The sequence below is a fragment of the Semicossyphus pulcher genome, unplaced genomic scaffold (assembly GCF_022749685.1).
Source record: "Semicossyphus pulcher isolate SPU_LCO1_2020_fin unplaced genomic scaffold, fSemPul1.0.p SCAF_21, whole genome shotgun sequence".
In the NCBI taxonomy this organism is placed as follows: Eukaryota; Metazoa; Chordata; class Actinopteri; order Labriformes; family Labridae; genus Semicossyphus; species Semicossyphus pulcher.
In genome coordinates, this window is record NW_027211695.1 from 6179067 (window position 1) to 6192235 (window position 13169).

At 41.5% G+C, this 13169-nt stretch overlaps 1 protein-coding gene across 1 annotated transcript in view; it reads right to left on the reverse strand.

Moving 5' to 3' along the window:
* LOC138600967 (phospholipid-transporting ATPase ABCA1) overlaps positions 1-13169 on the reverse strand; it is a 173481-nt gene that overhangs the window by 44565 nt on the left and 115747 nt on the right. Inside the window, exons 36-39 of the mRNA XM_069672533.1 lie at positions 11423-11600; positions 10388-10503; positions 8061-8205; positions 75-198 (exon numbers count right to left, since the gene is read on the reverse strand). Of these exons, the coding sequence (XP_069528634.1) occupies positions 75-198; positions 8061-8205; positions 10388-10503; positions 11423-11600 (563 nt within the window). The remainder of the gene's footprint in view (positions 1-74; positions 199-8060; positions 8206-10387; positions 10504-11422; positions 11601-13169) is intronic.

The window sequence follows — 13169 nt, forward strand, 5'->3', positions numbered from 1 at the left end:
ACAACAAGAATCATTAAGATAAGGATTGTATCCCCCAAGTATTTGTCTGTCTGTTCGTGGCAGTGGCCTCTTACCAAGACTGCTGAAGAGGGTGCCCATCGCCTGGTTCTTTGCCATGTCCATTAGCCCTCTGCCCAGACAGAAGTGTGGGAATATCAGCAGCACCTGCTTCACAACGTCATTGATGCGGGACACATTCTGTTGAGAGAAAAACGCACACAAACACACATGTAAGATACAAATCGGTGGCATGTAACAGCTATGAATATTTAGGCCCTGTGGGGAATTAGCCGGCACAAGCTCAATGTGCCGACTCGCCGACTTGAATCAGCGGGCCGGCGGCGTGAGAGCCTTGAAAGCACCCAGACACAGGCGTGGATAATTAACAAACATCCTGCGCTCCATTAGCATGCTGCGCTGTTGTGTTGTGGGGCTCCAAATGGCATGCTGAGGGAGCACGGGGTATCTAAGTTCATCGAGCTTCTTGATGCTAGAATTTAGCAAGCGTTAGGAAGCATGCTGTGTGATGCGTGAGGTAGCACACGTACAGTATGTGTAAACACAAAGTGATGAGGTGGTTCTGAGGTAAGCAGATGTTCTTAAAATCACAACTAAGGGGAAGAAGGAGCACCAAGAGACCAAGAAGAATAACACCTACAGGCGCTCTGTGTGTGTCTGATACTGAATACAAGAACAAAGAGACACAAACACAAAGCTATAGCACATTGTTTCACAGTTTCACGTGGCATACATAAAAAGCTACTCTTATCTTGACAGGGCATTTCCTGGCTACAACTTCTCCCCAAATTGTGCTGTCCCTTTCTCCACTTCCTCCTCCTGGAGGCTACAATTCAATGGCGATCCAGTGAAGCTAAAAAGAAATAATCAGCTGGAGTCACAATGGACAGTGCAGTAACAAACTGGGAAGTACAGTACGTCAGGAAGGGAAGGAAGGGGGGGAGAAAGGACAAAATATTTCTATGTTTGGCGCTGCATGGTGCTCAAAAGACAGTTCATGCATTATGCATACCGCTTCATTGCAGCATAGTCTTCAAAGCTCTCGCATACATGGAGGGAGGATATAAATTTATCATTTCAGTGTTTTTTTGGGCAGGCCCGAGCAACGAGGAGGTGGAGCGGGGGAGGCAGTGCATTTTGTTAAAGCCGTGTTCATGATTTCCAGATGATGGTGATTATTGTCGCAGGATTTATTCATGGATTTGTGGAACTGCTCTGCGATTTATTAGTTTCACTGACTAAGCATTCAGTTGGAAGTTGAGGATGAGTGCATGAAGTTTGTCAGCTCTTTAAACAACAAATATAAGATTTAAGGATATTTTTGTCACAAGTTTCATGGACTTCTTAAAGGAATAGTTCAACATGTCAGACTTAAATCCAAGGTAAAACAAACGATAAAAGTAACCGTCACAAAACTTAAAAGACAAACACAATAGCAGAGCGTCTTGTTGTTTTACAGGATGATAAATAGAACGGGGTTAAAACAAGAGTCTTTCGTGATTGGACCAACCCACTGGAAATGTTTCAAGTCCTGTTTTAATTAACTGAAGCGCTCTCCCCTCAGCTACGGCATGTGTCGGCGCTGTCCCCATCCTGCAGGTGCTGAATGAGCTCAGATTTGGGCCTTTCAAAACACCGTGGGGGACATGATGAATGTACACCGGACAACGGCATGCTTCTCATTATTGATTGCACCGGCGATCAATTTCCTTGTCGATAGCTTTTGTTTGTGTGTGTTGTTCAGTTTTGCTGTGAGAACATTTTTATGGTCTGCATACAACTCTTCCTTCCTTATTTCACGATCCATACAATTTGTTTTTCTTTACTTTTGTTTTTGTGTTATTCATATCTTCTGAAGAGAATTTGATGAGATAGGTTAGAGAGGGGAGATGTGTGTTGCTTGGCAACATTCAGAGCTTTGCGAGTGTTCACCTGGACGCAGCTACGACCGGTGTCAGTCAGGCTTGAAACACTCGGTGTAAATTCGAATCAAGAAGACGGTCGTAGCCATAGACTGTAGAAAAACATGGATGACATGACAGCTCTCTAAAAATGAGGCCAAAATATCTCTATCGCCCCCTGCAGTATAGGTCATAAAGCCCGCCTCCTCCATGTTAACAGATGGGACATGAGTCAAACTATAAAATCAAAATACACGTTAAATAAATGTTTCTCAAACATGGTTTCTGTCATTATAGTTAGTTCTTATCATGCTGATTTATGTCCAAGTGTTCATTTTCTGACAAGTTTAGTTTTAATTTGTTATTTGATGCAGTAAAAATGATGATTGACAGCTCTGTTGACAAATCCAGCTCCTGCAGCCGATCTGTTCCAGATAAGCATAGTAGAGGAGGATGGGCGAGAGTGGCATTAAAACTGCTAACTGCTAATGTCTAAAGGTAATAACATCCATCAACCATCATCTCTGAAGCTCAGTAATTGACACTTTGTATCGTATGTTCTTCTACTTCTTGGAGCCTCCACAGCCAAGAAATTTTTACAGCTGCGCTTTGGTACAGAAATAAACGAGATATAGTATTATAATTAGTTTGGACTGAAACGTGTTAGCTGTTTCCATGCTTAATGCTAAGTGAAGCTAACTGCCTGCCAGTTCCATATATAGCAGATCGAGTTGAGAGTGGCATTTACCTTCTCATCTAATTGTGCAAGAATAATAAGCACATTTCAAACTTTTCCGTTAAGTTGGTGTACTTGCTTTTGTTGCTACACAGCTCTGATGATATCTTGAGTCTAAAATTAACAGCCGTGCAGCAAAACAATTTCATGAAAAAATCTCGTCTTTCATACATTAATAGATTACGATTTAACACATCTTACGAAGACATCCACATATAACAGGAGAAAGCAGTACCTATCTTCTCCCCTTGTGGCAAAACACACAGTAATGTTCAAGATCAAAAGTGGCCACATGAATATGTGAGATGTTTTTTTTGAGTCTGTGGTCACTGGCCTAGTTTCTCTCAGGCTGATATGAGAGCGCGATGAAAGGGCCTCATTGATCATGATGTCAAAGCAAACCTTCAGATGTCCGGCAATGTGTTCGACAATAATTCATCACTGCTTTTATCTACATTTACACATTCGCTTGAAGACTAAAAGGGTACAAAGGACTGTAATCAGGATTCATAGCTGAGGGTGAAATCTGCTCGAAATGAAAATGCAGTCCTTTTATCAATCAAGGCATCAGTGTTCATTACATTCAGATTGATGTTACAAATTGTATATTTAGCTCGCATTAAGTGGACGATGGGAGCTGAGGTGCATTCAGGAACATTACATTAGCAATTCCAATCAACTGCTATCGCTTAAGCTGCTTCTTTAACCAGTACTTTATGTTGACTTTTATTCAGCTGATATGCATTTGTGTTGCATTACAGATGGAGTTACATTTAAATCTGGAAATGACAGCAATTTTCACCACTGCAGTCAAGTGTAGAAGAGAAATATATACATACATTAACACTAGTGGTGTAATGGATCATAGTTTATCTGTGATCACTCCCCACGGTTCAGAATGCATGTGATCTGCGGGCCTTTATTGTATCTATTACTCTCAAACTTGGTGGCAACAAATTCAGCAGGATGTTCGAGCGTGACATGGGTTTTGTGTTTCCATCAATGCCATTCGGAGCCCAGGCGATAATTACTCGGGTCTACTGCAGAGTCATTTGACCCGAGTCTGACTGCCGATTGTAACCTTTCCCACTAAGCAAAAAAGCTGTGTGTTAGCAGGTTTTTTGACCAGTGCGAAAGGGGCTTTATCTGTAATGATTAGAGGTGTCATGCGGACGTGGACAATACTACATAGATGCCGTGGCAGAACCTAATCACAACAGTTTTGGGGTGGGGGGTACTTCAAGGAGCAGGTGCAAGACTGGGTTCGGATATTCGACAGACGTTCATCAAAGTCAGTCGAATATCCAACCTTAAATGTCATGCCATCGATCTCACCACCCATGAGATTTCAGAGCGCATCGCGGTGCAAGTTAGTTTGAGTCAGAGTATACGGACGAAGAGCTTATAATTAAAGAGAGAACGAGGAGAGAGAGAGAGAGGGCAACAGGCAGAGGAGGATAAAAAAAATACACTAAACTATGCTTTCTGTACACCAATACAACAATCTCACCAAAATCCTCTGTCCAACTCTAACTCACGTGTCCACCGTCCTGTTCAGGTAACATCTCACAACCCGGGAGATTTCAGAGCGAGACTTTTCCTTAAGCGAGACTTCTGTTTCTCGTTACACAAAAAGGATGTTACTCTTTAAAAAAAGGACGATGTTTGTAGGAATCATTTCCATAATGATGTCGGACACCTGGAGTAACACACTGAGCCTGTCAGTGGTAAAAACAAGCACTTTAAGTGGCCGTACTTTGATCGGGCGCAGTTGCCCCAGGGGATTATGTTGCAGCCATTGCGGCCATATCGCGGCTACGGCAGAGGCTATCTACTGGACCAATTCCAAAAGTCATTTCAACACCCACATATGTAAAAAAAAAAATAGGGCCCAGGTTTAAAAATACGGAACTTCTCCTTTAAACAAAAATTGTAATGTAGGTGTAGCCATGCAAAAACAATACACACACATCTACTGTGAACACTAAGCATGTTAAATGTAGCCACCACTGCTCTGTTTTTGTAGACTATAGGCCACTTGTAATGCACTAGACTAGAGACAGACAGAGGATTTATGTTTCTAGTTTGTAATATTTACTTCCCACTGATACTGAAATTAAAAAGATGCAGCTCTTAATAAATAAGAAATATGACTCAAAAACCGTGATACATTCCGAACCGTTTCATCCCTAATTGACACCATCTTTCCTTACAGTTTACAAACATTTAATGTTAGACATAGTTTTATCTCCAAGTTGTTCGCAAACAATGTGAATATTCAAACACACACATACACACACACACACACACTTACATATGTCATGGGGTTTGCTAAAGGTGCCTCTGTTCTTTACATTCAACCCAAAGCGCACACAGAGATAAAGAAAGTCAAATAAATAAACAGCAGCTATGACCTTGGCTGAATGCCACCCATCTGTCTAGCAGAGGAATGCGATGAAAGCGAGACTTAATTTGAGATCAATACACGAAATAACGCATCTTCTCCTGACTGGGTGTTCATCAAGGAGATCTAAGAGGCTCTTAGTCGGGGATGATGAAACGCTGGACAATTTTCCCCCTTACGTGCGCGCGATATGCCCATAAATCATTTTCAAATGGTTTTGAAGGTGGTATAGCCTGCGAGGCGCTTATCTGACCCATATCTCTACTCTTGCTTATTCCCACAGCACGGCTCCATTCATAATGCTGGAAATCACAATGAGAGCAGACAGAGACAATATATGGCTCCAAGAGTGGAGTTAGATACTTTCTAGAGATGATATTCAGGGTTTTTTGAGCTGCTGTAGGTTTTATGGAAAGTCGGAGACACAACCAAGCGGCTGATTAAAGAATTTTTACTGAATTTGTGCTTTGCTTGTGATTTAAAGAGAAAATGGTTTTGGCTTTTGTTATGAACTAGGATTACCGCCTATCAGTTGTATGCCTCCGCCAACTAGTCAAGTTGAAGTTACATTTCTGTCTGTGTAGACTGTAGATGTTGGAGTTATTAAACAAAAGGTATTAAGTGTATGTTTTGGCGAAATGGAAGTTAATACTATAGCGAATTTAAATAAATTCCCTCATGGCGTCTCTGAGATATGGTGTTCATAAGAATAGAGTGGACATGAGGTCACAGTGACCTTGACCTTTGACCACTAAAATCTAGTCAGTTCATCCTTGAGTCCAAGTGGACAATTGTGCCAAATTTAAAGAAATTCCCTCATGGCGTTTTGGAGTTATCATGTTCATAAGAATAGAGTGGACATGAGGTTGCAGTGACCTTGACCTTTGACCTTTGACCACCAAAATCTAGTCAGTGCATCCTTGAGTCCAAGTGGACATTTATGCCAAATTTGAAGAAATTCCCTCATGGCGTTTCTGAGATATTGTGTTCACAAGAATGGGACAGACAACCCGAAAACGTGATAAAAATAAATAAATAAATAAAAACACATTTTAAACATCCTGTCAAAAAGGCTGCGAGATTTCATACAACACACCCCAATTACTCCTCCAATTACGTAGTACCTGGCCACACTGCCACACCCTGACGTCCGTCTTTAAAAATCTATATGTGCCTGTGGTTATCTCCGAGCGGCACGTGGTGGAGGTATCGACTCAGGCTCCGCTCCGAGCACACGAGGCAGGCCGGGATTAATGCAATCCGCAGGGAGCTGGACGGTCCTGAGGGGAAGAAAATCTCCCATCGGTCTCGAGACAAAACTGGGGCAGCGAGTCTGCATCGTGGCAGCTCTGCTTTCTCACACTGATTTTTACTTTCTCTCTTGGAGAAATGGTGCTGTGCCCACGAGGGAGCTAGCTTCACCCCGTGCTGGAAAAGGGAGGACAGATTGAAGCCTGTAGCTTCACTTTTGAGCGACATTGTTTAACTAATGCCACCGCTGAGGAGTCTCAGAATGATAAGAGGAAGCTTTGAAACAGCAGAAGTCGCAAAAGGATGAGGGTAGATTGAGCTGTCATATGCGGGATCTACCCTTTCTGCCTAACTGGGGCACACCGGAGCTCTGTCGTATCTACCTTAGCGTTATGTAAAGAGTATATTCGGTTGAGATATCGGCTCTGAACAGGGCTCATGTGGAAACCTGGAGAGACATTTGTTGATTGATGTCGACTTGTCAGGTTCTGTTATCAGAAGTGAAATCAAGTCAGATTAGCAGAATAATCATGGACCTCTGTCCCTGTCAAGCCTGAGAGAAACGCTATCTCTGTCTCTAATGCCTTGGACAAGAGAAGAGCACAATAAATCCGTCTCTTCATGCTGCCATTGGCTCAAAGACTCCATTAAATTATCACCAGTGGAGCCTTTTATGAGTAGCACACTCAGCTGAGAGTGTATCAATAAATAAAGTGCATGCAGAGGCAACAAAATGGCAACAATGACATTCTTAGAGGTGAAACGCGCCAGACGAAGAAATACAAATTGATAATGAATGCGTGCGGTAATGAAATCACGATGCAAATGAGGCAGCCTCGTTAGGAGACAGGAAACATCCCATGCCATCCCAGAGCGCCGCCGGAGGAAACGTCGAGTCAGAGGCAGGCGTGTCGGCGGGGACAGAGAAGTCTCTCAGACGACGTAACGCAGCGTCTGAAGTGCCGTGAAGGAGCTGTGGGAGACGGAGCATCAGATGCATAAGAAGCTTGTCAGAGTGAGACGCTGTTGTGTCTGTTGACAAGGAGTGAGTGATCAGTGTGAGGCTATGAAATGTGATGTAGTGTGGGTGATGTAGGCTAGTCATGCAAATAACAATTAAGTCTACAAATCAAGTTAGACGTATCTAGTTCAGAGAACAAACCAGAAAGTTTTTCCTAAATCATCAGCACATATATAAGACGCTGAAGTCCTTCTATTGAGCGCTGTAAAGTCAGAATAGTCCATTTTCTCCTCTTTAAATGAAATGTGATTTAAATAATAATCAAAAAGCAAAATGACTGACAGTCAACACCCGCCCCTCTCTCTCCTCCAAAGCTCTCCGTTTCTCATGCAGCTCCTTTTTTGGTGTCTTTGTCTTTTGATTCCCGCGGGACCGAAGCAGCTTGGAGTTAAAATGAACACTTGCTGAAAGATGGATGAGGAAAAGTTCTCCGAAGACCCAATTCTCACCAAACGATTAAACATTAAAGAGAATAGGGAAAATAAATCCTTTGAAAAATCCTTGAGAGGATAAAGGAAATATGTTAAAAGTTACAGCAGGTGGGTGCACACACTCCACCCACATGCGTATGGAAGCTTTAGCTTGGAAAACGCAGAGCGTTTATCTATGATTCATGTCAATTAGCCATGCACTGCTATAGCTTCAAAATATAATGCCGCTAAGGGAGCGCTGCTGTTTCACAGGAAATGTGCTGCTAAAAATGTGCATATATGTGTGTTTGCAGCTTACATCATCATCAAAGAGCTCCATAACAAAGGTGGCCACGCTGCCGTTGATACCGATGAAGAGGTTGAGGCAGGTGAGCACCACGTAGGCTGTGCTGGGCACGCTGAAGATGAAGGAGGCGGGGTACATCATGGGGGTGATGGACCACCTGCAGGACACAAGACACTGTCACATAAACAGAAAGAGGACAAACAAGTAGCTCCGGACCTGAACTAACAATATTAATATAGAGAAGGTCATCATTATAGAGTACAGACAAAACACGATGATTAACCTTCAGTGGCTCAACCTCATTAAAGTCAACACCTTGGTTTATGTGCTGTTTCGTGTTTGCAGAATTTATGCCGTTTCAAATTCATAAATGCAGATTAGCAGGTCAGTCGTGCCGTTTCACAGCATCACAAGGCTCTTCTGATCATTTGCATGTCCAGTAAGTGACCCATAAAAACACAGCCGAACAGTAAATGCCACCCACGCTCAGCTTGCCGTAGTTCAAGTTCAGTATTAGAGGAAGTAGAAGTGAGGTACCGCTGGAAGTTATTACTGAGGTCGTAAAATAATAGTTCAATATCTCAGAGTTCAGCAGGATAATTGGGAAAGTAGAAAGAAAGACCAGAGAGTTTTAAATGTTTGGTAACTTTTTATCACAACTATTTTAAGGAGAGCATGATATGGCAGACCATGTTAGGTTTTTACATGTAACTCTTCATTAACAAATTGATTTTGTAGGCTTTCACTTGGGCATACAATGTTGCAACTGCGAGTAGACTGCACTCATGCTCTGATCACTGTACCTAATTAATATGAATGTGCTGCACATTTTGCCAGAAATAGAGCATGGTTGCTGTTCCTCTGAAATTCTTCAAAGGAGGGCAAATATCTTCAAACTATAGACAATGTACTTTATTACACAGCTGTGTCAAATACTTGGTTCTAATTACTGCATTCCGAGGTCTGCTATTTCTCAATAACAGACCATTGCTATGAAGAACAGACCGTTGCTAGGGATGCTGCTCTAAGCACACAATCCGGAGGATTAACTGTAATCATACCAGACTTCTTTCGGTGGATTGATATGATGACAGTTTGTCAACGGGATTGTGTGATTAGAGCTGCACCCTTAGCAACGGTCTATTCTTCATAGCAACGGTCTGTTATCGAGAAATAACAGACCACGGAATGCCGTAATCAACCAATCAGAAACAAGTATTTAACATAGGCGTGTTATAAAGGAAGGAGAGAGTGGGGAATGACTTGCAGCAAAGGGCCGAGGTCGGGAGTCAAACCTGCGGTCGCTGTGTCAAGGGCTATAGCCTCTGTTTATGGGGCACCTGCTCTACCGAATGAGCTAAACCAGTGCTCACCATCTTTTTTGTTTGCCCTGTTTCCAAATGGATTCAACTACCATAAAATTCAGTGTATGAGACAGACTTTTCATACATTTTTTCATCTAAAAAGTGGGCTGTCCTATATACCAGTGTGACCGACATGCCAGTATAAAATGCAGAAAGAGGTATGTCATCGTGTTACGGTGTTTTACCCAGACGATGGCGCTCGTCCATCACAGACATGCGTCGTCATGATCGCCAGTGCAGCCGCCGTCCTCACAACAATCAACGTTACCGTAGGTTGAGCTCAACTACAGCACCAGTAGCTGGCAGGATTGTAAACTCAACAAGCCGAAAACAGATGGTAGGCGGTAATTTGGGTGTGTTTTGAATGTTTGTCAAATGAAAATAAATATAATAATGTTGAAATAAGTTGTGTACATGTTTTTATTAATAAATAGCTATAGCAACCTTTTTCCCTCTGGTATACCCCCAAAAACAGACTGTGTCTTATATTGTGGTGCAACTTATATTCTGGATTTTACAGTAACTTTGTCGAACTTTGCTGATCTGAAAGCAGGCAAAATGTGTGGTAATGGACATGACCAAATACCTGGTTACAATGGTGGACACTGAACAAAATTAAGTGAAAACCAAATTATGTTATAACTGACATTACATGATAACATCTTAAAACAGTCCCATTTATCTTGGGCTTTCTATCATTCTAAGAGCCAGCTTGCATTCTGTCATGTGACTTCTTTGCAGAGGACATTTTCTGTATTCATTTCCATTTGATATATTGCCACAGTCATGATAAAAGAAAGTGTGATCGTCTTTGTGACTGGCTTCAATTAGTGAATCCACAGCACTATACAAAAGAATTTATGTGATGTTGGGGAAGAGTAATGAATTAGCTAAAATAAGAACTTGCTATCAATCCTACACTGCCTAAAAAATGTAACACATAAGAGCATTTAAGGTGGATTGTGTTTTACTCACCCATACAAAAGGAGCAGCAGAATCAAAGCGGGCAGGTTAGGAGGTGAGACATAGGATTCTTGTTGGAAGCAGAGGAAGATCACTATGACGATCAAGCACGGGACGATGTAGTTACACTGTCGGAACAAACAAGGAGACTTTAAATAAGGAGCTTTTCCCATCAGAGGAAAAAACAAGGGCAAGATTGGGAAAATGATTGATACTCCAAAAAAAAAAAAAGGTTGCTTTTGACCTTTTTATCTGAACTGAAAGAATGTGTAATTATAAAGTCAGTAGATTGCTTTTTTAATTAGCAGTCAAATATTTCCCCCTTTAATTTTCTAATTAATAGAATTAATAACATGCTCATCGCATTTTCTTCTGTTTGAGAGTACTAAATGCATACTTTTACTTGTAGTTTTGATATTCCTTTTGGCTGCTGAGCTCTTCTATAGAAACAAACCCAAACATTTTTATGTTTATTCAGTCCACACGAAAAGTTTACACTGAAATATTAAGAAGCTTTCAACGTGGATTCTCTGCAATATCCCCATTGTAGATAGAGCATGCATGCTAATGCATGCAGCTTCAGGCTACGATCATTAGACCGGCTCCTTGGGTACATTTGTCTCCCACTCAGACAGCATTTATCCCGCGTAATGATGAGCGACCTGATGCCATTTCTTTACCAAAGATACCTGATAAAATGTTTACTTCTATTATGCCTCGGGGAAATTGCCTCTTGCCTGTTGAGCGCAAGCAGCGGTGGCAGCGGGTGTCGATAATTACGCCTCAGCCAATAACTGTTGCTCGGGTGAGGCTCTTCCCAGAAGCTCGCAGAGTAAACGCTATATTATCAATTACAGTGGATGGAGATTTTTTATATATATATATGTAACCTCAGGCGGAAAATATTCAGGATATTAGGAGATAAAATGGGGTAAAATGAGGCCTAACACACTGAAAACTGAGGTGACTGAAACACTACTAGTTTTGACTGATGCTATGTACCTCAGGAAGTTATGATCATTAGGAGGTGATGAAGAGGGTTCTTACCATGTCCCAGGCCAAGTTAGCCAACCAGTAGACAGCCGGGTTCACTCCACTGACAAATTGCAGGTGCTTGGCTTTGGTCACCCTCTCCTGGATGAGGAAGAGGACAAAGCTGGCCGGGATGAAGGACATGGCAAAGATAACGCAGATGGACACCACCACGTCGGTGGAAGTTGTGGCCCTGTGAACGAAAAAGAGCACAGCAAAACAGGAAGTTATTTAGCACACTAAAAAAGTAAACAGCAACTCCAGAGTGGAGATTAAAAAATATTTAACTGTGAACACTCTCTGAGGTGATGTAGACGCTGCGTTCGGATCTGAAAATATAATTTTTTTGGTGTGAGCATAACAGAGTCGCAAAGATGGAAATGAGTTCACACATTTACTTGTTTAATGATCACACTGTTTCCACTGGGTTTACATGTGCTAAAATATGTAAGCCCTCACCTCAGGGGAGAATACATAAGATGTCTTTATGAGACAAAATTTTTAACAACATTCTAATCTTAATTAAATTATCTCACGCTTCCCATGAAATTGATTAAAGTTATATCATATGAGAGGGAAGGATGTACTGAATATCATCACAGCTGTAATTTGGTCACAGGCACGAGGACGCAGACCTACAACAACTACACAAGCAGCAAACAGTAGTAAACAGTAACAATCAACAACAGATTATAGTTTTTGCTCCACCAACTCCACTAGTTCCACAACTTAACTGAAACTGGACTTCTGTTGCCAAGCAGCAAACATTCTCCTGCCCTCTGTAGCTGTGTCCCAATCTAGGGGCTGCAGCCTTCGAAGGAGACGGTCTACGGAGGATGTGCGGCCTCCGTGGATTTGGGGATTTCAATGTGTTATGTGGGGTTTTCAATGAGTTATTTGGGGATTTCAATGTGTTATTTGGGGATTTCAATGTGTTATATGGGGATTTTAATGTGTTATTTGGGGATTTCAATGTGTTATTTGGGGATTTCAATGTGTTATATGGGGATTTTAATGTGTTTGGGGATTTCAATGTGTTATCTGGGGATTTCAATGTGTTATTTGGGGATTTTAATGTGTTTGGGGATTTCAATGTGTTATATGGGGATTTTAATGTGTTTGGGGATTTCAATGTGTTATCTGGGGATTTCAATGTGTTATTTGGGGATGTCAATGTTTATCTGGGGATTTCAATGTGTTACGTGGGGATTTCAATGTGTTATCTGGGGATTTCAATGTGTTACGTGGGGATTTCAATGTGTTATATGGGGATTTCAATGTGCTATTTGGGGATTTTAATGTTTATCTGGGGATTTCAATGTGTTATTTGGGGATTTCAATTAGTTATTTGGGGATTTCTGGCTCATTTTATTCTCCTTTACAGTGAAAGAGAAGTAAAAGTCAAGAGGTTCTAAGAAAAGAGACGAGGTAAATAGTTTGTTCTCTTGTTACTAAGACACCAACCAGGTCAAACAACAACGTTAAAGCAATGTTCACTCATTTCCTCCAATAGAATAAACACATTACATTGATAACTTGGTGCATTTAAACACATTTCGTAACAGAAATAATCAATTCAACTGATGTTTCAGTTTTTAATATTGATGTCTTGATAAGACAGGAGTCCCCAGCATTAACGACAAGCTCTGACAATCCTGTTTGTACATAATAAAAAAAGCTTTTAAAGATCATTAGCCTCCTGAAATCACAATGGGCCGTTATCCCCGGTTCACATTCAATCTGTAGCTCATGTTAGTCTCTT